Source organism: Takifugu flavidus, chromosome 2 (genome assembly GCF_003711565.1).
Source record: "Takifugu flavidus isolate HTHZ2018 chromosome 2, ASM371156v2, whole genome shotgun sequence".
In the NCBI taxonomy this organism is placed as follows: domain Eukaryota; kingdom Metazoa; phylum Chordata; class Actinopteri; order Tetraodontiformes; family Tetraodontidae; genus Takifugu; species Takifugu flavidus.
In genome coordinates this window covers 4,738,057-4,763,545 of record NC_079521.1, presented here as the reverse complement: position 1 = coordinate 4,763,545, position 25,489 = coordinate 4,738,057, and the positions used below count along the sequence as shown (strand labels likewise).

The window sequence follows — 25,489 nt, the reverse complement described above, 5'->3', positions numbered from 1 at the left end:
CTAAGGACTTCATGACTACAGAGGTGAGCGCCACAGGTCTGTAGTCGTTAAGCCCAGTGATCCGTGGCTTCTTGGGGACAGGGACGATGGTTGAGGTTTTGAGGCAGGCTGGCACCTGGCACGACTCCAGGGAGGAGTTGAAGATGTCTGTGAAGACAGGAGTCAGCTCCTCTGCGCAGTGCCTCAGGGTGGAAGGAGACACGCCGTCCGGGCCAGGGGCCTTGCGCAGGTTCAGCCTGGCGAACTGCCTGCGCACATCCTGTTCACTGATGGTGAATGAAGGGGGGGAGGAGGGGGGAACTGGTGGTAAGTGATGGGGGGGGGGATTGATGGTGAGTGGAGGGGGGGAGGAGGAGGTAAAACCTACCTCTTTGAAAAAGCTTATTGTTACCAATTCAGTAGTTCCAGTTACTATCAGACAGACAAATTATCATACTTAGGGGCCGTCTAATCGTTAGGTCACATCTTAGTTATGCTGTTATAGGCCAAGGCTGCCGGGGTCCGGAAACATGATCACCTGACAGGCCTCTGTCACTCCACTGGGTCATGGTTTCCTCTCCTCTCCTCTCCTTTCCTCTCCTCATCAAGCAGACTAGTTATGCTGATTCTTGTGTAGTTTTTCTGCTTCTCTCCCCCCCCCCTCTATTTATTTACAGGTATCGCCGCCCTCGGAGCTGCATAATGACCTCCGGCCCCGCTGAAGTGATTGTATATCATATTTTTTGTGTGTGTTTCTGTGCTCTGTGCCGTGCCTCTCCTCTCCTCTCCCCCTCCTTCTCCTCTCCCTCCCTCTCCTCTTTCCCCTCCTCCTCCTCCTCTCCTCTACCTCCCCTTCACTCGACTTCTCCTCTCCTCTACCCCTCCCCTCCCCTCTACCCCTCTCCTCTCCTCTCCTCTCCTACCTATTCTATCCTCTACCTGTCCTCCCCCTTCTCCTCTCTCTTTACCCAGCCGGCCATCAGCGCCTTGAAACAATTTTGATTGTATAAGACGCTATATAAATAAAGATTGATTTGATTTGATTTGATTTGAATGTACATGTGTACATGTGTGTGTGTACATACTGACTGTGCTAGAATTGTTATCGCTCTTCCAAAAATGTGGATTTGCTCTGTCAATGCTCTGACCAATTGTTATATTGGCCAAAGACTGTCAATCGCTAACAGCCTGGCTTACTTGCTTCAGCGTTTTCAGTCGTTATCAGGGATCCGTGTGAACTCACGTTGTTTTCTCACACTCTGTGTGAACAAGGAGTGCTTTTGAAAACACAAAGGAAATTTTTTTCCTGTTTCTGGTACACATTATACATATATATAATATCATATGTGTATATATGTGTGTATATACAGTATATGTGTGTGTGTGTATATATATATAATATTGTAATATACTGTATATTGTTCTTTAAATTCCGGCTTAAGGAAAGTATACCACATTTACACCCAAATCTCAGTTATTAAGCTTCACTGTCTTTAACTTTGAAATCCAAACTCAGCGCACTTTTCTGGTAAGCCGCTTAATTATTTCACTTCAAATGCCTGATTCAGAGTGACACAAAAGAAGTGCTGTTAATAGGTTAATATATCGGATAATGTAGCTTTGTGTTTAAAATGCACAGGTTTAATTAAATTTAAGGTTTGTGAATATAGCCTCTGTTTGTGTGTTTGAATGGGCTTAACATTAATTAATTAATTAATACTACTGGTAAGTATAAGTGGGTGTAGTTTTCCAAAATTGTACCCATACTGGACTCTGCTCAAGCTTTTTTGAGAGAGCTGTGCCTTTGGTGGTACAACCTAAAACTCCTAAAAATATAGTTGACCCTTGGTTTGATATGTACATGATATAATATTGCTGCATGTCCTGGATCTGTCTGATTATTTCAGTTTCAACTTCCCTGTTGGATCTCCCCGTTCTTCATCCCCTGGTATTTTGGTTTTCTCATCTATGCACCAGTCAGCAACACTCTTTCAATGATGTGACTGTTGTTCTGGGCACTCTCCTGCTGTACTCACACATGGATCTCACAAATTGGGCACAAAATGTCCATAAGAATAGCTGAGACTTGAAACAAGAGACAGATTACTGCAGGTCTCAGTGGCAGCTTTCTCGGTGACAAATTGAATAAAAGGTGGTTGCTCCGGTGAACACACATTAGCTTAATAAATATTAAATAAATGGGAGATAAATAACCACTCTTCTCTGGAGCCATCATTTTGTTCCTGCTCCTTCAAAACACTTATTTTATGTATTTTTTGGGTGATACAAGCACAGTTCTCCCTCCACATCATTCTGTGTATTAAGTCCCAACAACTGGACTAACTTGTTCTGATTGGTGAAAAATAGAAAAGCTTCCATTGTAATAAAACCCGTTTGGGAGCTCAGCATTCCAACTGTTTCCTTGTTACCTCATCATTGACTCTTCCTGCATTGTTCCTTCATCTTCACAAACCACATCCTGTAAAGTTAAAGTAAATATTTGCTGTGATTCATAGCTGTTGCAAAAGTCCACAAAGTTTTCTTGAACAACCGGTGGACTATTATAGACTAAACAGTATGGGTGGAGAGTATAAACAGTGGAGAAAGTGGTTCTTTTTTAGCTTTGAACTGTTTGTGATGGGTGGAATATGAAGAAAGCAAAAATTATGACCTCTCTATCCATTGCGTAAATCATCAAGTAAATATCTGCATACACACCACTTATTTCTGGTTCTGAAGTCAAGTCTTTTTGAGAGGAGATCGAGTGAAAGCGGGAAAAAGCAAGACACTTGAAATGTATGCTTTTCATAGTTTATGCAAAATATAGGTTCATATGATGACATGTGAATACAAGAATACATCATACTTTCATCTTTCATGCTTCAATCCTTAGGTTCCATATGCAGACCTGTACAACATAGCTTGCACCCAGAAATATAATGACATAGACCATCGCTGTGAACAGACTGCTTGTTCACTAATTGTACACACATTCCCGCACATTCCGTCACAATATACACATTCTGAAACAGAAATGAACTGCTGGCAAATATAAGCATTTGTATGCCTGTACATCACTCTGACCCACAAGTACATACATATAAAATACACATATGCGATGAGCAGATGTACATTATGGCTTCCTATTAACGGCCTTTAATCGTATGCAACTGCTCATATCAAAAGAAGAGGTAACTTCTCAAAGAAAAAATAATTTGTTATATTTCTCTTATTTACAGTCTGAATCAATAGGAAATATTTCATAATCATAGAAACACACAGTACACACAGTACACATACAGTAATCTGAGGGGTAACACTGACTGTAAACCTTTATCAATCAGAAAAATCTAAATTTAGTAATGATCAATTTCTTCTTGGTTTGTAATTACAATATAAACATATAGCTACACTTATGGCCCTCAAATCTGCTGGTATTTTGCTGGCATATATTTAGTTCATTCTGCTTAATGCCCATTTGGATATATGCATCAAAGAAACAAAAACCGGTATTATTACCTTCACCCTCACAGAGATAAGCACATGCCATATGCCAATATGCAATGACAGACAGTTGTCCTGATAAAGCCAAACCCTTCAACCAGCATGGCCAGATAAATGCAGACAGCTGCAACAGCAAAAAGATGCTCTGACCCCCCCTGACAAACCCGTTCCAAAAGCTCTCAGAGCCAATGTTGATCAAAGTAACTTGCATTTAATAAAGGTTTTCTGAAAGAACAGGACTGATCTCACTCCTGAACAGTCTGCCAGTGGTTACAATCATTGAGTGGACAATTTATACTACTGTATAATATACGTAGTTATCATTTATATTATATTATTTCTCCTGAATCAGTGTTTTTTTATTATTCAAAATACAGTTAACAATCAATGAAAGATGCTGACAGAAAGACATGTTACCTTGAAGGTTTGACTCAATGTAAAATGCTAACACAAGCCCCAAAAGTAGCTCCAAATGTTCCTTCTGCTGATTTGGTTAAACACCTTTATAAGTTCATGAAGACATTCTGTATCATATGGTTTGTTAACATACTTCCTGATTAGCAAAAAAGAAGACTTAAATAAATTTTTTAACAGCAGGCAGACAAAAATGCCCAGCAACCCGGCCACCTCATAAGACTTTTATGGGGCGCCCTGGTGAACCACCAGGTTTATGTCTGCTACATTATCCTCCTGTGTACAAGAGCACTTTTAGGCTATGTTTAAACTACAGGAAAAAGTGGCTCAAATCATTTTTTTGAAGGGATCGTGTAACCAGATCAGATTTTGTGCTCAAAGTTTGTCCCTTCATGAGTTAGGGTAAGGGTAATGAATCATACGTGGTAATGAATCAGATGCGGGTCCGATTTTTCAAAATGTGAAAAACCAAGGTGGATTGGATGTGACTCTGATGTCTTCTAGAGCGAGAGTTTTCACAACTGTATGTTGGTGGGAGGAAAACCTATTTTCAAAATAAAGAACAGTCACGATACCAAATTTGCAGCGACAGTACCACTTATTCTTGCCCTCCTCAAGACCTACTTAAATTTTCTGGCTTCCAATGCTCATGTCCTGATGGTAATGCTAATGTTATTTTCTCCAGCACATGTAGTTCCATTCAAAGCAGTGAACAGTTTACAATGGAATCACATATTAAAGGGAAATATGAAAAGCCAAAGAAGAAAGTTGTATCTGAGCAAAAAAATATCTAAATTGAGCATTAAGACATGCACTCTGAAAGTAGCTTTATAGAGAGAAGACAGATCTAGTCCTATTTGTGTGTAGTCACACATATGAAAGAAAGCAGTGAATGGAAACATAATTTCCAAACTACCAAACACAACATACAGGAACATTTTTACATGTTACATGCAGACAGTTTAATTTTATCATCAGTATAACATATTCCTACATTTCCCATTTGAATTTTCCAGATTGTGATCACACAACTACGCTTCTCCTGAATCACTGAAATACCTCCACCTGTTGTCAGTAGGCAGGCAAATAGCATTCAGCTTGTTGAAATTTACTGGTAGAACACAAGAATATGAATAGATTGAATGCAAAGAACACAGTTTCAGTTCAAACCCAGCAACACTCTCAGACAGAGGTTAGTACACCCAAAGGACAAGACACCAAGACCCAAACAAAGTAATGTTGTTTATGCTATACAGTGCCAGGAGAAATGCAAGGAACTGTACATTGGGGAAACCAAACAACCTCTCCACAGAAGAATGGCACAACACAGACGCGCCACCTCTTCGGGTCAGGATTCAGCAGTCCACAGCCAAGTACGGATACTGGCCAGAGAAGACCGCTGGTTTGAAAGGGGTGTCAAGGAAGCTATCCATGTCAAATTGGAAAAACCATCCTTAAACAGAGGTGGTGGCCTGAGGCACTTCCTATCACCCACATACAATGCAGTCCTCCACTCCTTCCAACAGCAAAACAAACATTCACACCATTCCAGGAGACCCAGTGACTCACCACCATGTGATCCAGCAGACGACCCGACCAACAACCCTGCTAACGACTCTCAGGTGACCACCCAGATCATTAGCATGCAGGTGGTCCACAGGGGCTATATATTTTCAAGCTCTCTCCCCAGCGATTTCAGAACTGAAGAAGCCTTCTGGATAGAAGGCGAAACGTCTTCAAGAGAAGAAACCCAGTCCAGTTGACATAGAAAACTACCTTGGAAGGAACACAATGCACAAAATGTTTGCTAGTGTTTGGAGACATGGTGTCTTTTTTTCCTTTTGATTGGCACTTGGAATTTGAGAGTCATCGCGAGGAATGTGACAGCATGTAGACACAGATATCGTGTTCAAAAAGCATATTTAAATGGGTGTCAATGGGCATCCTGCTCAGGGGGACAGTCACACTGATACTGGATTCTGAATGCAACACTACAATGCCAGCCATCATCGATGATCACAAGTAACACGGAGCACCATGAGGTGTTTACAGAAGCCATCTGTACAGAACAGTGCACATAATGATCAAGCCAGGGGTTCTTTCAGCCAGAAGTACATCAATTCTTTCAAAGCCAGTTCACACCCACGGCATCCATACATGTGGCACAGACATGTGGAAGATTCATGCTAAACTTATATCCATGCATATGGAGGTCACTGTAAAAATCCCAAATTTTGCACCAAAGAAAGGACTGACAGCACACCAGGTTGACGCTCAAGTCAGCTCAATTTGCACTTCACTGTAAGCACACCATAATTCTGCTTGACAACCAAATAATAATTTAACCCATCTCATAAATAGTTCCCTAATCTTTTATATAAATCAGTGCCACAACAAACCAAATTCAAGATTTTTGAATTCTGCAGACTGAAAAAAAATCCATCCTGGTAAGCATTTTTACATTAATTCTAAATTATCAAGAAATAAAAGAGGAAATAGCTCATGGAAATGTTTGAGTGTGTTTTCAAGAGTCTGAAGATGTGATGGAAAACATTAGTTTAGCTGAGCAGCAGAGGGTTTGTTTATGCAGGACTAGTTAAAACCATGAGGAGGAGGCAATCCTTCAGGCTGCAAGGTAACATTAGCTAAAATCCAAACCCTGAGAAAGTTGATTATCACGGGAGTGTCACTTTGACCCAAGCTTGACAATCATCCAATATGTACACACAGCACACACACACACACACACACTAAGCTAACATCTTCATGTAATAAAAGGGGGACACTCATGTTGGCAGTAGCGATGCAAACATGAGGGGTGGCTCAATGACACCAATGGAATTAACGAGAAATGAGGAATTAATGTCCTCACTTGAGCATTACAGACTGCTGTATTTCTGCCACTTTGACTTGCTTTGACTCTGACTGCTTTTTTACTGCAAAAGAGATGGTTGAGGTGATGGTTGAACAATTTTCTTTAGAAGAAATTAGCAATTTGTCAAGTCAGATCAGCAACTCCAAACAATGTTTTCCATTATACTTAATGTTAGTGAGTAGGTGGGGGGGTAAATTCAAACAGGTACTGTGACAGATTCGAGACAAAGAGATAAATGAGAAATTGTTGCAGGGTGTTGCAGTTTTTCATTTAATTAAGCAGGGTGTCTTTATACGGACTAATTGCTGCTGCTACACGGAATTGCACCCAAGCTGTCCTATAACGCGTTTGTTAAAATATATAATTCAACGGTTTGGTCGTGTCTGTAATAAAGCTGTATTCGTTCCTGATCTCTTCATTTTTGCAGCTTGTGCTGACGCCCCCCCCCCCAAAAAAAAAAAAAATCAGGCTAGCAGCCCAGTGTTAGGAGCCAATTCTGCATGCTTTCCCATCCTTTCTCCTCTCACGTCACCAGTCTGGTCATGTTAAAACGGTTAAGGCGCCACCGGGCTGGTCGTGCCTCCTTCTGGCCGCCATGGTAAGGCGATCACCGACCAGAGGAAGGTCCGTGCACGGCGACCGGCCAGCGCCGCTGCACTACTCCGCACTCATCCCCACCAAATCAATGCATGCCCACACACACTCCCAGGCCTTTTATCACACTCCTCACAGCATCGACACAGTTGCAAAACGCAGCACCCCCAAAGTAAGGAAAGATGTCGTGGCACCGAACTGGACCGGTCCATCTTCGCATTGTTATGCGGGGAAAGATCCACCCGAACATGACGGCGCACCGTGAATCGGAGGGGAAACAGGATCGAAAACCTACCTTTCGACTCAACGATGTCCCCGAGTAGAAGTAGTAGGCTATCCCCAGCACCCACAAAACGGCAAAACACAGCAGGATCCTGGATTTCCTCCGCATGGCTGCCGAGTAGGTTTGGTTCAGCCGTCTGTCTCGTTTGCGGTTCCGCTATAACAGTCTGTTTCACACGGCTGGCAGTATCCGTGTAGAGTTGCGACGTACGGATCCGGCAGGCTTCGTCAGTCGGTCCGGGGGAACGGAAGGAGGGAGCAGGAAGCAGCCAACCGACATCAACGAGGTTAAAGGGCAAAGGCTAGCGGAGTCTAATCCAATCAAACAGCAGCTTCCGCGGCCCCGGAGGTGGGCTGGGGCAGGCAGCAAGTCCACCCGATCCCCTCGGCAAAGAGCCACAGTCGGGCAATGATGAGTGGGGCAGTCGCGGTTAGGGAGGTCGTTGTTGGGGTTTTTATTTTTATTTTTAAAAAACCGAACGGCGATTATCGCGTGACGTGATTCCAGATTTATCGGGAGCTGCGTTTACTTATAGGAGACGCAAGGGGCACCAGAGAGGCTGAGACAAATGAGGCGAAATCGTAAAAGATTTCTTGATTTTTTTTTTCCTGGTGAAAACGTTCATGTGACAAAGGGGAGAGACACATATGTATCCAATGGTATAACTACATTGCTATGACTATACTTCCATAAAAAATCCCCTTCTTTATTCCAATTAAGTAAACTTACTATGTTAAAAAAAAAAAAAACTCTAAACAACGGGGCCCCAATTCAAATCAACCAAAACAAACAGTTTTCTCTGAGACCAGACCATTGAACCCTTTAATTCTATCGTGTGTATCTGGTTCTGACCACAAAAATCAAGTGAATAGCACTCTGGTGCAAATGTACAATGCAATCAATTAAATCACTGATTTTGGCAAGCACTTAATTTACATGGAGACATGATTTCAAGACGTTTCCTACAGATAAATGACATAAACGCTACAAAGGTCTCATTAATCTTAAATGTCTGTTTCTTAATTTTTACAGTGACCACAGGACTCACATTTTTCATAATGCTCTACAGCTAGGAGATCATCAGGTTTCCCCGGAAGAGAAGGCTTTTAAATTTCAAGACCTCTTTCAGAACTAAATTTGAGAGGAAACCAGGCTCTTGGGTTTGAACTTGCTGTTGTGTTGGATTTGCAATTTCTAGGTCAAAATGAATCAGTTAGGAGTTCTGTCTTTCCAGGAGACTGTGTCTCTAAACTACTAAACTAAATAAATATGAAATTATTTCAAACCAAATTAGTATTACCTCTAAGTTAAAAGTTAAAAGCCATAGTGCTATTTTTAACATAATGCATAAAATAAATGCTCTTAAGTCAAAGAAGAAACCTGATAACACTACAGATGTGCTTATTTAAGGCCAAAAAAAGCTTCTGGACCTGGAAGACTTACTTCCACAATTAAACATGTACTTAAGGTCAAAATAATCAGGTTTACAATAGGTAGGAGCAAACACTAGAAGACTATCCCTAGTTTTCTGTTTACCATTTTACACATTGGTGTGCACATTAGTTTCCACTACGTTTTACCTCTAATGTGCTACTGGTCTGATCTTTGTTTCATGTAATAGTTGGCTTTTTTTTTTTTTTTTGAGCTGCAAATAACATCCTTACAAGGTCTTCCAAATAAGTCCTTACATCTCAGAACTACAAGTATTTTGCTTTTTAAAACAGGGAATGTCAGACAAAGTTTGGCCACCGAGGTTTGCAAGCAGCTTCCTGTCTGACTTCTCACATAAACACTTGAGAGGCTTTAAAAATAATAAAAGCCCACAACAGAAGACTATCATATTGTTGTGGGCTTTTATTATGAAGGTGTTCATGTGAAGGTGTTCCATTATAGGCAGATATATTCATTATAGTTAAAGATGATAGTTAAAATATTCATGTTGTCTTTAACATAACTAGTAAAAATGAAATACCAAATTATAACTTTACAAATGTGATGAGTGTGTTTTAATTACATCTCAACTGCACCAAAGGCAATAGTAACTGCATTTTTAGAAAGCTTAACTTAATGTTTTGCATTGATTTTGTGAACAAAGCCATCATGAACAATCAATGTAGTGCTTGAAAGCACTTACAGACTTTATATCAACAGCTCAGTCCATCAACATAAAAGGCAAACTAAACAACTGTCAGTTCAACTGCACTAAACCAGAGACAATATTTAATTTTATCCATAATCACAAAATGAAATATTTTATCAAAAAACTGATTTACTTTGAATATTCAGAGTAAGCCACAACAATACAACAATGGAGATAATCCTAGTTCTGCTTCAGATATGCTTACCAAGACACACGCTTTGTGCTGATTTGACCAATTTCCTTTTTAATACAGCAACATCACTGTCATTATGCAATTTCACTGTTCACTTGTGTTATAGTTAGGCATCAATAGTTTTTAATATGCTTCATTCTCCTGAAAATACACCAGCAAATGAAGCGGTGTGAGACAGGCTGACAGTAATTAAAACTGAATATAGAAAAAAACATAAAAACACTTCAAATAACTGGAATCTTTCTGTAATAATCTTTAGACAGAGAGCGGAAGGAGGAAACCCTTTCACAGTTGAGACATTTCTGTGGTGACAGTGCAGGATTTAACCCAACTAATCCATGTATCTCCATTTTTTTTCTTCATACAGGGTAGGCCAATTTGGAGATAGAATTTCTTCCTGCTTTTTTTTTCTCCAGCTCATGCAAATATTTAAACGGGCTATCGATTCAGAGATTCACCACAATTATCAAATTAACTGCAAACATCTCAGACACAATGTCAACATCACATGCTGTCCACATATGCAGATTGGATCTTAAAAAAAGAATGTCTTAAAGACTGGTTTAAGTTATTTAAAACCTAATGGAGGTTGAGTTTGTTGTGGTGGCTTAAACAGTATATTTGTCCTCTCCTTGCCTCTGAGCTTTGTGGTAGACGGTGTAGCTGCTGTAGAGCTCATTGAACACCTCTCTGACTCCCAGCTGCAACCCAGCTGCGAGAAACTTGATATCCTGCTCCACGCACAGATCCAAAATTTGATAAATGCCTTCTGTTAAATGCAGCTTAATGTCTGTCCGCAGAGTAACCTGGAGAGGGAGTCATGAAAAGAAAATGGGGTTAAACAATTTGCATATCTATACACGAGTCATATCTTTGCGGTAAAATTTATTCATTCATTCCCTTTATTTACTTGCACATGCACCAAGGCAAGCCTCATTTACGATGCAGAAAAAAAGTACAATACAGGACAGGAAATTAGTAAGTGTTGATTTGATGTTTCATTTCACCAATTTCCTTTTCCTTCATTTGTTACTCAAAGACAAAAATGGCAGATTTTCCTCATTTGGAAATTATTTAATCGAAATATGATACTGCACATCTATATTCTAGCAGAGGGCCAGCTTGAGGGTGGCAACTCCTGCTTCCATACCTTCACCCCCCTGGACTTCAACTTTAGTGGCATCATCAAGTTACATTTAAATTCATATTTAATTACTTATAGCATGATTAGAGGGAAATGTCGGGGATCAATTAACTCCACATTAAAAAATGAATGACAAAAAATATTCAGATATGTATGAACACAGCATAATTTGTAAGTACACACTAAAACTCAGGTATGAAACATATACACATTATTCTCAACATAACCAGATAAATGCATCCTAATGGTGTATCTACAAACAGAAACAAACACTTTTAAAAATGTTCGCTTACCGGTATATTACCTCCGTGTCGGTAAGTTTTAACCACTGCAAAAAACTAGCTCCTCTAATTACAAGCCAGACATTTTGAAGGGGACAGAACGTTGTGAGCTTTCTGCAGATCAAAATTGAGCAGATGTATATCAGGGAAAGTAGTACGCCGAGTCCAAAACAGCTCCTTACATTATTACTGTTTGCCAGTGTGAATGGGTGGGTATAATTACGGTAAATCCTTCTCTCTAGGAGGGTCAGCTGAAAACTGCTGTGTCACATTTAAGTTGCGCTAAATGCACCTTCATAAAGCAGACACAACTTTCTGCAAGAACAGGAATCTTGCAATTTCACAGGAAATTCTATTTGGCCACCAGTTTGTACACTCATGACATATGAGTGTACATAAGACATTTCAGGTCAGCCACCTACAATTAAGCCACATTAAAATCCTGTACTTTTTTCTCAAAGAGCCTGAAGAAAAAAACATGGTACAACTGCTTGTGTAGGCATAAATGCAATCCCTAGATAGACATTTTGACATTTGGTTCTGGAGTTCATGTCGGGCAGTGCCAATTTGTGTGAAACCAGTCTTTCACAGTTCAGGTCTAATGAATTGTGCCATTAGGAAAGGAAAAAGCACTCATGGAAACATTGGTCACTGAGCATTTTCAGTTACGTGACCACATTTTATGGACACACAATATTACTGAACCTAGACCTCACCAACTGATGCACCCTAGATTTAAAAAAAAGCTTCTGCTGATGACACAAGAGAAACACTGCCACCACAATGACAGCTGCTTTAGAAAGAGAACATTTTGTCTGAGAAGTCTTATTTAAATCTATTTCAAGATAATGACCGGTGTATAATTCAAAGTATCCCAAATTTCTTCAATGCCTTTGTCAAGAAATACTCATCAGAGACCAGCTAAACCAGGTTGGTTTATGTTAAATACAGTCCTTCACAAAGCAGCGAAGGTCTAGCCACCGACTTCATTCTCGATCACGTGCCACAGTTATCATGGAGCCATTAACCTTTATTTAGGAACATCCACAATGTGGTTAATGGAAATACTTCTCTTGGCTAAATTGGCAAAACCATTTGGTTTTTAATGGCCTAAAACCAGCAGACACACTGGAAGGGATCAAAGAATTCTGCCTCATCCAGGTGTGTGTACCTGTGTGCTTGTGTATGTACCTTCTGCAGCTCCGTGACATATTGTGCCACCATGAAGGACGACAGTGTGGTGAAGCTCTCTGCAGTCGCTGCAATGTGCGAGTACATTCTCTCCACCAGTCTGGAGCACTCAAGATACACGTGACTGTCTGGACCTTTGAAAACAATAATCATTGTTAATTCAATCATATGTTGAAGATTCTGTATCATCCTAAGATCCACTTTGACCTACAGGGAGGCTTTAAGTGAAGCTGTTCCTCCATCGCTAATGTTGCTGAAGGGCTGCCAAGGCGATGTGCCCAGGCAATGCACCAATTGTTACAGTCTGGGTTTGGACAGGACCCGAAAGCAGGCAAGAACGCAGTGATGAAAAGTCCAAAAATAGGTTTTATTTAACCTACACAAAAAACAGCAGCCCTCCTGGACTGCAGGGAAGCACAAGTTCAAACCTCCGGGGCGCACAGAGATCTCCAGCATGGAGCCAACACAGAAGTCGGGTTCTGCTCGTTTCAGAAGTCCAGCCGGACGGCATGGAGACCTCAAACAGGCAGGGGAACGCACCAAAGACAAAAGACCAAAATCACCAAAATATTCCAGATCCAACAAAGTCACCAAAAACACCAAAATACTCCGACACTGGTAGGCAGGAGTTGAGTCCTTAAATAGGCGGCTAGATTGCTGAATGACTGCGGTGCGTAAGCCTGTGGCAGGAGCATGGCTCCACCACACCCCCTGCAGGAAAAACCAAACAACCCGGAATCCTGGACCCCAACACCAACATTTACAATCACTTCAGAAGCAGAAATTGACCAATTTCCTCCTCTCTTAATGCAGCTTCTAGTAAACTAAAGTGAACTGCCAACTAGGACAGATAGACTAAACACGGTGATGTACTTTTTATAAACTCTCTGTGATAGAATTCTCAAAGTCTTTTCTGTTCCAGACAAAATACATATGCCTCCCTACTTTTCCACCTTTGGCTGTTGTGCACCGCCTGTAGACCAAAAGTGTGTCATGAGTCACACCTCTGTTTAATCTGCTCTCTGCCTCCATCACACCAAATTAGTCTTTAGAGGTAATCTTGAATCCTGGTCATCTTGAGGTGAACATTTCATTCTGCTCGCTGCCATTTCGCTTCACAAAAAGCCCACTGGCTGTAGCCTTTTATAGGGAGCGCAGAACGGCCAAGGTCTCCGAGAAGAGGGAGGAAACATGCAATTCAAAGGAATGTACATGAACACGCATCCGAACTGGCTTTTCAACAGATAGCTTAAGATCAACACACAGAGGGTGTGTGACATCATGCTAAACTCCAGATGAACTTACCCCTTTAGATCTTCACATAGCAAATTTTTAATTCTTTCTATCTAAAAAAGATTAATTTCACTATATATTTAAATGAGAACAAACTAAAATACTGCTGTATATATTAAGCACATTCCTAAACTAATACTTTGTTGAATTCATTTAATTATGGTATCCAATTTTAGTGGTGGCCTAGAGTATATCAGCATAATTTGGCTCTGCTTTACAAAAGTAATTCAAATAAGTAATTCAAATTAGCTAGGCTGTGAGGGTGCCTCCAGATCACAGGCAGCCATCTCACCAATTCTCAATTCAATTCTAACTGCAGTTTATTATAATTAATGTATTTTTATCTCTGCCTATTCTCTCCTCTACCTGTCTTCCTCCCCCATCTCCTCCCTCTCTACCCAGCCGGCCATCAGCAGGAGGGTCCCCCTATATGAGCCTGGTCCCGCTCAAGGTTTCTTCCTGTTAAAGGGGAGTTTTTCCTTGCCACTGTTGCTTGTTGGGGGTCAGGCCCTGGGATTTTGTAAAGCGCCTAGAAACAATTTTGATTGTAACAGATGCTATATAAATAAAGATTGATTGATGGATTGATGGATCGATTGATTGATGGATTGATGGATCGATTGATTGATGGATTGATTGATTGGAGGTCTGGTGCACTGCTGGTTCATCTCAAACTTTTTTCTTCTTCTAGTGAATTCATTATTTTGCAAATTTGGATGTATGCTTTGGGGCATTGTTCTGCTGAAAAGCAAAATTCCCATTTCCCCCATCTTTAGAAGATGAAGCTGCCAGCTTGGAGACTTGGAGCAGGATGCTGGTGCCACCATGCTTCACTGTGTGCACTGTGTTCTTTGGGTGATGTGCAATGTTGTTTTTCTGGCAAATGAAGCTTTTATACTTATCTTTAGTTTCAACTTTGGTATCATTATTCTGGGAGACATGCGTCTTTGCAAAATTTTGCTGGATGATTTTATCCATAGAGAAAGGTTTCTCCCTTGCCACCACTCACCCAGACCTAAATATACAGACCAGAAATTTGAGCAGTTTATGATACCGTGGGAGGCTTTTTTTAAGAGGTTCCCACCTCTTTTCATTAATTTTGCTGGGACAGCAGTTATTATTGTCGCCATATTTTCTCTACTGCAACCATCTTCTGTGTTCTATGGTATATCTAGTGTCTTTGAAATGATTTTGTAGGCTTTTCCTGAACGACAGCTTTCTTTGAACAAATCAAAGTCAGGTTAAATAATGGCAGGTGTGTACTATCTACTATTCTAACAGGAGTTTGAATGTGATTGGATAATTCTTGTAGTTAGAGTTTCAATCTTTTAATGCATTTTTTTGCACTATAGGTCAAATTAAAGGTAGACAAAACAAAATCTGATATTTCTTATCTGGCTCTTACATTATTACTTCACTAGCCTGGCATTTTAACAGCGGTGTGCAGACATTTTTATATCCTCTATACTGTATCCATATCAGTTTATGGTAAGACAAAGCTGTTACCTGTGTGTCTTTCTCCTTGCTGTCGTCCCTCCTGCATGATGGACACCACTAGGCGATAGAAAACATTCAAGAAGGATGGAGCTGCTTTCAGCATTACCTGGAAAGAATAAGGAAATTCACAGCTCTCTTAGAGAAGAATGACTGATGATTTTCTCCAGTATAAAAATGACTTTTAACATAATACTCAACAGCTGGGCTGATTAACTATAAATTGTGAAGACACGAGCAACTAGAATAGGCTCCAGCACAAGTCACCACCCCATTAAGGGGTAAAATGGTACAAGTTTGATGGATGAATGCAAAGAAATGAGTGTTATAAATCCTAAGTATTTAACTGTGTTTTTTTTTTTTTTTAAATATCCACTTTTCACTAAATTTTCTCAAATTAGTTTTACTGCTGAGCATTAACAGCACTACATTTGCAGATTTTTACATTTAGCAAGTTCTTTGGTTCATTGTGCAGTATTCAATAACTATTGTCTTTGAATCATGAATTTAAATGAACCATATTGATTTAGGGCAAATTTTCTCTAATTTGGAGCTCATGTTAAAAACCATTGTTGTTAAAATACTTACTTATATATTAATGGTAAATATATATTATATCAATAGGATTATATTAACATAATAATTTGTATTACATATATACTAATGTTCATAATTATTTTCCCCAAATCTAAGAATGTAGCTGAGAATACTCATAAATTGTTCAAGGTTCATGGTGTATACTAACCAAAACTATTCTTTTTATTTTTTGTCAATCAAGAGGTGACAGAATGACCAGAACAGCTTGGCCTTGGCGATTAAACTTCTAGAATACAACACCTTTTTGGGGTGGTGTTGTTTCCCTACAATTCCCTTAAGTACATATTAATACAAAAAACCCTAAAGGTGTTTAGTTAATGTTATCATTATGGAAAAAACATCTGTAACTGAATACTTTTAATTTAATAACAGTTTAAATCCAACTAAATATCTCCAAAGTCAATGTATTTATTTCCAGAGTTTAGAAAATGTTTTTTTTTTTTTTAAATTTGACATGATTATAAAAAACAACAATGGCCTGTTTCTTCATTCATACCTGAGGATGACACTGGATAATTGCAAATAAAGCCTCATGAACAGCCAGAAACACTGAGTGGTAGACCAGTGGGCTCAAATGGTCGAGTGCCACCGACTGGAGGGCTCCAAGGACCATTGTCACATAATGAGGACTGGTGAGGAGCCCCTCTCCCCGACGTAGCAGCAACGTTACTGACATGACCGTTGGGACAGTAAATGGGAGGATTAGAGATGGGTCCTGACTGGACCATGTTATGAAGAGCTGTAATTTAAAAGGCATATAAAATGAAATTATGACATTAACTAATGTGGGAATTTTTCATTGAGACTGCAGCCATTTCTATTAATATCAATACTGTGCAGAACCAAATAAAAAACATATGGATGCCATAAAGGCAATGAAATATGATTGAACCGTGAATATTCTGGCAGAAATCAGCAGATAAGTCTATTTGTCTATGCACATCTAGCACACTGCCACACTTAAAATAACTCTGCCTGTCTTAAAAAGCAAGATTTGTGCAAGACATAAGACATCAAACACACAAAGGGCTTCAGAATGTCATATTCATATCTTCTAACTATGGTATTAAAGCTGTCCATTTTAACCATGCTGTGTGCCCCACATGAAGCTTGAGTCATGAGCTATATCCACGGAAAATTGTTTTAAATATTCTATTGAAGTGAACAAAGAAGTCTTGAATCTTAAAATACATTTTGAGCGCTATTAAATATATTAAACATTTAATCTACACCAAGTATGATTTCATGTATAGTGGTCCTAACAACTCATAATTCTAAAAAGCAAACACATAAAACTTTTTACTCTAACATACATAAATATGCATGTGCAGTACATTAGGTATTTCTTTCAGGTGTGTCCAAATGACTGTTTACTTTTTCTCACCATAAGAGCAGATATTATCTGTGGTGCAAGCAACCACCAAGCTTTAGAGCACAACTCAGGTAACTGACAGCAGGACAGAAGCTTAATGATGATGACTGCAGACAGCACGTTCTAGAAAAAAGAAAGCAAGTTTATAATTTAATGTGAAGGTAGCTATATTATTATCTATCAATTACTGAGTTATATAATGCTCAATTATCTTTTTATGATAATTGGTTATGTAAATTAGAAGCTGTAATATCAATGTGAGCTTTTTGAAATAGGAAAAACACTGTCACATAGAGCCATTATGTTCTTCTGTTTGTGAAGCTGAACACAATCAATAATTATTTGCATGACAGTGCTTCAGTTTCCTTTCGGATAGCCATAAACTACTCGTCAGAGTAGTTTACAGTACTTTAAACATATTTCAAATTTTAGAGTTCATGGAAGACTGCAAACCAATACACAGAGATGAGGATTCACCTGAAAAAAAGCAATATCTAGAACCCATCTTTTAAATTTATAAAGAGAGGCTATTAGGAATGTGATATTTCACCTTTAGACACTAAACAATATTGTGGTGACTGCCTCACCCTGTAGTTGTCTACCCTCCAATGGCTGGCATTTAATGCTTCTCTTATCATCAACAGCAGCAGGTTGAACTGATCTGAGGTGCTTTCTTCCACCAGATGGCACAGCAGCTCCTGCACAGCTGCCTCCAGTTCACAAAGGTTAGTCGAAGAGAGCCAAGAAGCTGTGAGCAGATTTAAAGTCTGTTTAGTATAGGTAATAAACTCTTGTCCACCAAAATTAGACAAACAAAGCACATTCAGTTTTATGACATTTTGTTAATGGAACCAAACTACTTTTATTCTGTTACTTTATATTTCTAATACAACACTGACTCATTGAGTTGTACAAGAACATAAATACCTGACATCAGTCTGTGTACAGTCTGCAAGATGTGCACATACACCTCATCTAACTCCTTGTCTCTCTTCATTTTTTCTCCTTGTTCTTCCACATTTTCTCCTGTTTTCTTCATTACTTGGTAAAATAACGACAGGAAGTGAAGAGAGGAAACCAAGAACTCCATTGGCCTTTGTGCAGAACATATTTCTTTGATGATCTGGTGGTAGAAGCCCTGATACAGAATCATGTGGCTGAGATTGATGTGACTCTGCTCGTTCTCTTCCTCCACAGACAGTGAGGACAGCTCACACCGAAGCATGATGGTAACAACTTCAACGATATAAGCCTGACTGAGTATGCTGGCAGGCTGGTTTCCTGACTGACTACCAGTCTTGGGCTTTAGTACAGACTTGACGGCTTGTCCTAGAGAAGCAGTTGTTTTCATTAGTATTTGTGCTAAAGTTTTATCCATTGACTTACTTCTGCCCAGATGAGAGACCACTGCCTGGGACAAAGAAGCCAGTGATGCCAGAAGGAGATGATCTGAACACCTGGACCTTCCCAGTTCTACATCTGATGTGACGACAGAGCCGGGTGTCACATCTTCTCTTCTTGCCATTTCCTTACTAATAAGATAGCAGTTGAACTGGTCCAGGTTGAGTCGAACACTGCTGTTCCTATTAATAATAACCTGCAGTAGGCATGTAATCAGGTCCTGTGTAGCACTGATTATGTCCAGCCAATGGGAGCTGCACATAGTTTGAAATCTTCCATTATCGCTGTGCCAGAAGAGACATGTCACCACTGCCTGAAGCAGAGTGCCTCCATGGATATGCTTCAAAATAGTTTGAAAGGATCTACCCTCCACAAGACAAATCATAGCCCTGAGCAGCTTCACCAGAGCCACTGAATCATCTCCACATTCAGGAGTGACAGAAGTAGAAGTGAGGACAAAGAGGAGGAGTAAAAAAATAGAGGATATGTCCTCAGAGTTCATTCCGTCTGGGTTTAGATGTGTTACAATGTTAAGAAAGTCTATTAGTTTGTTACTCTGTTCATTATTCAAAAACGCTGTCACTTTTCCAATCTTTAAAGATGCCAATATTTCCTGAACTAAAGCCTCTTTTTCAAAAAGTTTGGAACATGACTGACTTTCTTTCTTTAAAGATTGACCTTCTTTTTCTGGAAACTCAAAAAGCATCTGATTAACCTTTGTTACACGTGCTTCCTTGAGGATGGAAATGATTCCCCGATTAAGTGAATGGACTGTGGCAGAAAACAATGTAGGTAACTCAGCAAGAAGACTGCTTTGGAGAAGTTGAGAAAAGATGAGTGAGGTAGTCAGATAGCCAGACAGGCAGTCCTTGTCTTCAGCTCTCTTTTTGCTAAGCAATGAACTGACAAGAGCATCTGCTATACAGCCCACATCTTCTCCATTCAGGTGGGGAACAATTAAGGGCAGATTGGACACAATGATATACCAGTGTGCCACAAAGTAGGAGTTTGATTCCACACTCACAATCTGCCTGTTCCATACCTGTTCTTCATCCAGACTCAACATAAACTGGGTTTCAGCAAGAATAGAGTGAGCAGTACTATGCAGCAGGGCAGCAGTGCTGTGTTCACAGACTGAAGCAGTATCCAACAACACTTTCTTCATCTGCTGCAAAATGATGAGTTTGTTGAGTAAACAGCTCATGGGGCTGCAAGTCAGTTGTAGAGATGTAAAACTCTCAAGATTATTTGAAAATGGAACTCCTGCTCCATTTTTACTTCCTGATGGTCCTTCATCCAAAGAGGTGTATTTACTGCAGCGGATAAGGAAGAACATGTTGACCTCCACCCATGTATACTGAAGGAGTAGAGCTGCCTCCTGGGTCTTCTGGACCCACAGTGCTTCTACTTTGCAATCAGTGGTCCCTGTATCCTTCTGTTCCAGTTTTCTTTTGCCTTTCTTTGTGGTCTTTTGAATTGAACTCATACTTGTATTTGCAGCTTTAGTTTCAAGTGGCAGCACAAGGATCAACTCTCTGACTAACTGCTGTATGTCCACCATCAGTCCCTGACCCTGCCTGACTATGGAGAGTGGAGAGGTGTTGTCAAGAGTCTTTAGGTTAAAAAGAATAACATGAAGGAGCTGAGAGAGGGAGAAGAGCTTTAAAGATGCATTGTTTTTGTCTTGGTCCTGCATCATCTCTTTATCACCTCTCTCACTATCAATCACCATATCTTCAACCTCTCTTTTATCCTTCACAAGATCAGGTAGTACATTCTTCCTGATGGTCTCCAAAATAACAGAACAGATCTCCAAACCCTGTGAAGAAGGAATGTCCAGAAGACAAGTCCTGATAGAAAAAAAGATCTCAGATAAGAGAGGTGGTCGTAGGTGGTCCAGAGCAGGCTGACAGATCACGGACCCGATCTCTGAGAAAAGACGCGGAAGCTGGCGAAGCTTCATATAGATTTGTAGGAGTCTACAAATCATGTCCTGTTGGGAAATAGATATATGGTCTTAGTCAAAGATATTTTACAATTTTCAACATTTACTCTGTGAAACTATTTAATGTTTTGATAATGTAAGAGAAATAAGTTGAGACCTCTCTGGCCTTTTGCACATGTGCCGCCACGCATTCAGAATTAACCCAAGAGGTGGACAACAGCTTGTCCAGGTCTGGTTCAACAATCAGATGGTTGAGACTCATAAGGACTTTTAAACAGTGGTACCATGCTGGGATGCTAAGAAAGAATAAAAAAATGAAAAAATAAATCATATTTTGACGAAGGGCAGAGTTAAAACTTAAATTTATGAAAGGTTGTATCTGACTTTACCTCGGCTGGGCCTGGTTGAAGAGCATCTGTCCAATAGATCTATAAAACTTGAGTTGGACCTCTTCGTGTCGGATCTTGTCTGCTGCTATGTTATAAATATCAGCTGAAAGAGCCTGGTTGAGCAGGGACTCCACAGCCAGCAGAGTCAATCTCCAGCTCTCTGGAAGGACCAGAGGACAATTTTCTCCTGACGACAGAGCTATTGGTTCATCAACTTTTTCCAGGGCAAGTTTGTGTCCATCAAGCCCTGTATCCAAAACCAATCTTGTGAGGAAATGAAAACACAGCATGCAGTGTTCTTCCTCATATTTTCCTCCGCCACTTCGGTAGCTTTCCAGAAAGAACTTGAACAGCAGAGAGAGCGTAGTTGACTTCACTGCGTAGTGCAGCGGTTCCTCACAGTAGTCCCGAGTACACAATTTTGAGAGTATGGCATTGACTGGCTTGAAAGAGCCTTTTGCCCCTCCAGAACATTTCACAGAATCACTCTTAGAGGGAAGGAGCTCCTCTTTATAGGCAATCAAGTGATCGGTGGGAAAAAGTGACAATTTAAGAATGGAGTCTATTTTGCTGCAGATGTCTCTACATAGGTGCTGATGAAGACGCATGTGACGAGGTCCAAACTCTCCAGACGCTAGCAGGTGTCGTAATAGGACTAAAATCTGGAGGAGCTGGTTGGTTACCATCATGAAAACTCTATTAGGATTTGCTTGTTGTCGTTGGACTGACAAATAACAGGACAATGCTTGAAGTAAAATGTCAAACAAATTAGCTGACTGGAGGGCTTTCTTTGGATTGGTTGGACAGACACTCTCATCAAATCCTTGCTGATCTGAAGAGTTTTCCATGGTTGGCTCAGTTCGTAAAGTGTCCAAATCAGTGTCAAGTGGATTCTGGAGACACTCGAGCATCATGTCATCAACAGGTTGTTGAAGTTTACGACAACATAGTGAGCAGAGTGTAGCCACAAGAGTGACCATGAGTTCATATTTGGTGGTGAAAACAGATAAAAGAGCAGGGGAGGATAAGAGTCCCTGACACACACTCAGTATGGTAGAGAGACACACCGGTGACTTGGAACCAATGCGTTCCTCCTCAGAGAGACGCTCAAGCAGCAACTAATCAGAGGAAAAAGTAAAGAGATGTTAATGTTAGCAACTGAGTCACTTTCAGTCGATGTTGTAATCTATGATTAAATAAAAAAAATGTTTAACTGTCACGTTACAAACATTGGGTCTCATTTATGAAATGTGAGCAGAGCAAATTTGAGCGTAAACTGTTCATGGACGTAAATTTAGATAGCTACTAACAAAATCTACACATGCTTTCAACCATGTGTAGCGCTTGTGGAAACATACGAACACATAAATAGTGCTTGTCACTATTGTAAATTACAATTTTAATTCATATTGCGCTCTGTTACGTAAATACTAAGCAGATGCCTTTGAAAAACGTGATATAGGCATATTGTAAACATGACAAATGATTAGAAATAGAAGACATGTAGTTAGTTAAATTAATTGGCAGTAGGTTTAAGATCTAGATTAGGTTGATGAATGCGAATTCTGCATACAAAACTTCTGTGGGCTGTTATAGGTATTCACTTTTTTTAAATGTTATTAGCTCTACATTTCGACAGGTATCATGGATGTAGATTAGACTATATCAATTATGCACAATAGAACATTGCTGGTTTCACATTTCTACTTCAATCTGGAGAGAAAATTGCCCAAACTGTTTGGCACTGTACGACCTAGACTAAATTGATCACTAAGGTATCTGTGATTTTTCAGAATGTAGACTATTGTGACAAAATTTATTACCTTACCATCTGGGGTCGCTATCTCCATTCGGGACAATTGCTGACAAAGCACTCTCCAAAATAATTCCTGCTATGCACTCGTCTGTATTTGACAATTTGGACAGTGAGCCTCCTCCTGTGTCAGATATATTTGTTCTGTATGCAGAATATCTTTTTTGGCCACCGCTTTTATATCAAACCACTTTCTTTTGACCTCAGACATGGTTCTGGGGACAGCAGAGACCACATTGATGCTGTTAATTCCAGGCTTTTGATTTGCCTGTCCCATCAATAATGACCACAATAAAATGTGTTTTTTAACTCAGCTTCACTAAAAATAATCTCTATCTCTGCTTCAAAAAGTTTGTTCTGCTTCAGAAAGTTCAAAAACTTTAGTTCTCTCATTTTGCTTGACTGACAGGTAAGCCGGACACATCAATTAACACCTCCTTTTATGGTGCTCATTGCCAATTCATGGGTGGAGATTTATGCAAATAGATGATTACCAGGAGCGTGCTGTCAATTTACTATCGTTTGGTATTTATGATCTACAAACGTGTTTATGATCAGATCTGAGTTTCCCGAACACAGTTTCATGTGTTCCTGAATCCAGAGTAGGTTATTAGTGGAGTAGGCTATTATGTGTAAATCTGTTCGCAAATTTACCAACGTTTAATTTTTAGTTTGTGTTGATTAGGGATAGTACCGACACCAGATACCTGTATTTCACTACTATTATTATAATCTTTGACAGTTTGTCGGGCAGTGACATGCAGTATTGTTACAAAAAAGCAATTTAATTACATTTAAGTAAAGTAATGTATTTGTGTGTGTGTGTCTCTGTGTGTATGTAGAGTTGTGGTGGTCTGAAAAAAGTTGTATCAAACATCCCTAGTGTTAATGGTTTTAATTATGACCAACCTGCGCCATGTTGAGCCTCAAGTTGATGGTTTTTCCTTGCTTAAGAAGAAGGTGGAGCTTCTTGCTGTGAAGAAGGTCATTTAGGTAATGCCACAGACCTTCTAAAATTTTATGGGAAAACTGTACTTTACGACTGTACCAGCCTGTCAACGCATGGGTGCACCAGTCGAGCAAAACCTACGGGTAAAAAAAAGAAATTAACACATAGTATCAGTACAGAAAGCAGTTTTCCAGTATTTTAATTTAAAACTATCCCGGAAGAGCAGTACTGTGATTTTTATACATACATACGTGTGTGCGTGTGAGTGTGAGTGTGTGTGAAATGAGTAATAATATGAATGAGCTTTAACCAACAAATGTAAAAACAAGTATTGTGTAATTGGTCAATAAATGTAAATAGAAACAAAAATAAAAATATTCATTATGGAATGACTTTTCTTTAGCTCTAGACTAGACTATGTAATCCAACAGTGGAATATAAATCATTAAATATAAGTTTGTTATAGGTTTATTTAACAGGTCTTAATCGCATACAAAGGATGAATTTATGCAACACAACTAGAACTACCTGTTCTTTGTTTGGTAGAAGGCACTGAGTTGAGATCCAAGCAAACCGTGCAAGCTTTAACTTATCCTCCCATGGCGTGTGAGGACCCTTCAACTTTAAATGAATCCCTGAGTACATAGCAGCCATCAAGGCAACGGATGATGCCAAAGATCAGCTGAAAACAAATGAAAAGACAGAAAAGAAACTGACTGACATTAAATTATTATGTGCTAGAAAACATCCATGACCCAGGTAGGACAGATAATCCGAACCATCATCTTAGTTAGAAACAGATTTTGATGTAAAACAAGCACATTGTAGATTAGGTCAGACTGAGAACAACTCCTGTACGTTTTTATTTACTTTAACTCTAACGTTTCTAAATGTATCCTGCACGGATTTAGAAAACTGGCATGCATCGCAGCTAACATCTACTTAACAGATACAGCTCATTTAATCAAGCAGCAGAGCTGTGTATCCTTGAATCGCTATGAAATCATATACAACTGAGTGTTAAACGTTAAGCAGTTATGTTGTATGTGTATATGTGTTTTACCTAGTTTATTAGACTTTACCTAATTTCCACACGCACGTGTCTCCTCTTGTCAGAGATACTTTCAACTTTCACCTTGGTGTCAAGGCAAAACCAATCGAAATTCGATTTAGGATAGTTCGACAAAAAATAGTGGCATTTTCCCCACATTGATGGAGATCATTTATATTCTATGTATATTTATATATGTATATTTATATTTCGTACATTCCGAGAGTAAAAGATAAAATAAAAAATTATCGAACCTTGAAACACTTTCAAAATTTGCAACGATTTGGGTTTGCTTGGTTATGCCTTGTAAAGTTTGCGTAAATGAGTTTCCGAAACCACCCCCATACCATAGTGTGGACGCCATTTTGAAATAGTGTCCGAATTGTTAGTGAGCATCGCTGTACCCTATGTAGTGCACTCAATGTATCCCACAATGCACTGCGAAACGTAGTGTACAAGCGAGCACCCTAACTCGGAAATGTATCCCATCAGCCTTTACGGTATCACGTGACGGTATCACGCTGATTGGATACATTTTTTTATCGTCATTTCTACTGTGCGGTTTGATATATGACATTTTTGGAAAT

The 25,489-nt window shown here is 39.6% G+C and overlaps 2 protein-coding genes across 9 annotated transcripts in view; both read right to left on the bottom strand.

Moving 5' to 3' along the window:
- Positions 1–8,047, bottom strand: part of galnt2 (UDP-N-acetyl-alpha-D-galactosamine:polypeptide N-acetylgalactosaminyltransferase 2) — a 41,022-nt gene extending 32,975 nt beyond the window's left edge. Inside the window, exon 1 of the mRNA XM_057025708.1 lies at positions 7,662–8,047. Within this exon, the coding sequence (XP_056881688.1) occupies positions 7,662–7,757 (96 nt within the window). The 5' untranslated portion in view covers positions 7,758–8,047. The remainder of the gene's footprint in view (positions 1–7,661) is intronic.
- A 1,578-nt stretch (positions 8,048–9,625) lies between these two features.
- urb2 (URB2 ribosome biogenesis homolog) lies at positions 9,626–25,252 on the bottom strand. Of its 8 annotated transcripts, none has more exons than XR_008949483.1 (13): positions 24,934–25,252; positions 24,380–24,533; positions 23,812–23,988; positions 21,090–22,207; positions 20,858–20,996; positions 18,282–20,748; positions 17,942–18,102; positions 17,367–17,477; positions 16,479–16,721; positions 15,398–15,494; positions 13,027–14,906; positions 12,810–12,902; positions 12,599–12,732 (listed from the first exon to the last, which is right to left on the bottom strand). XR_008949483.1 is itself a non-coding variant. In XM_057025705.1 (12 exons), exons 2-12 carry the CDS (start codon positions 24,503–24,505, stop codon positions 10,591–10,593), a joined length of 4,971 nt encoding a protein of 1,656 aa, XP_056881685.1. In that variant the 5' UTR covers positions 24,506–24,533; positions 24,915–25,246; the 3' UTR covers positions 9,626–10,590. The 8 variants fall into 8 exon arrangements, 2 of the variants coding, with proteins under 2 accessions (XP_056881685.1, XP_056881684.1); XR_008949482.1 differs by having other exon boundaries at positions 12,810–13,557; positions 13,718–14,906; XR_008949485.1 differs by having other exon boundaries at positions 13,027–13,115; positions 24,934–25,251.
- Between the last annotated feature and the right edge of the window lie 237 nt (positions 25,253–25,489).

What these genes read in the sequence shown, in the direction of transcription:
- urb2 (XM_057025705.1), bottom strand. Translation starts at nt 24,505, where the DNA reads ATGGCTGCTATGTACTCAGGGATTCATTTAAAGTTGAAGGGTCCTCAC. An exon ending in TTATCCAGTGTCATCCTCAG is followed by an intron (nt 15,495 to 16,478) that starts GTATGAATGAAG and finishes TATTCTTTCCAG; the next exon opens with GTAATGCTGAAAGCAGCTCC. An exon ending in ATGTCACGGAGCTGCAGAAG is followed by an intron (nt 10,789 to 12,598) that starts GTACATACACAA and finishes CTCCCTCTCCAG; the next exon opens with GTTACTCTGCGGACAGACAT.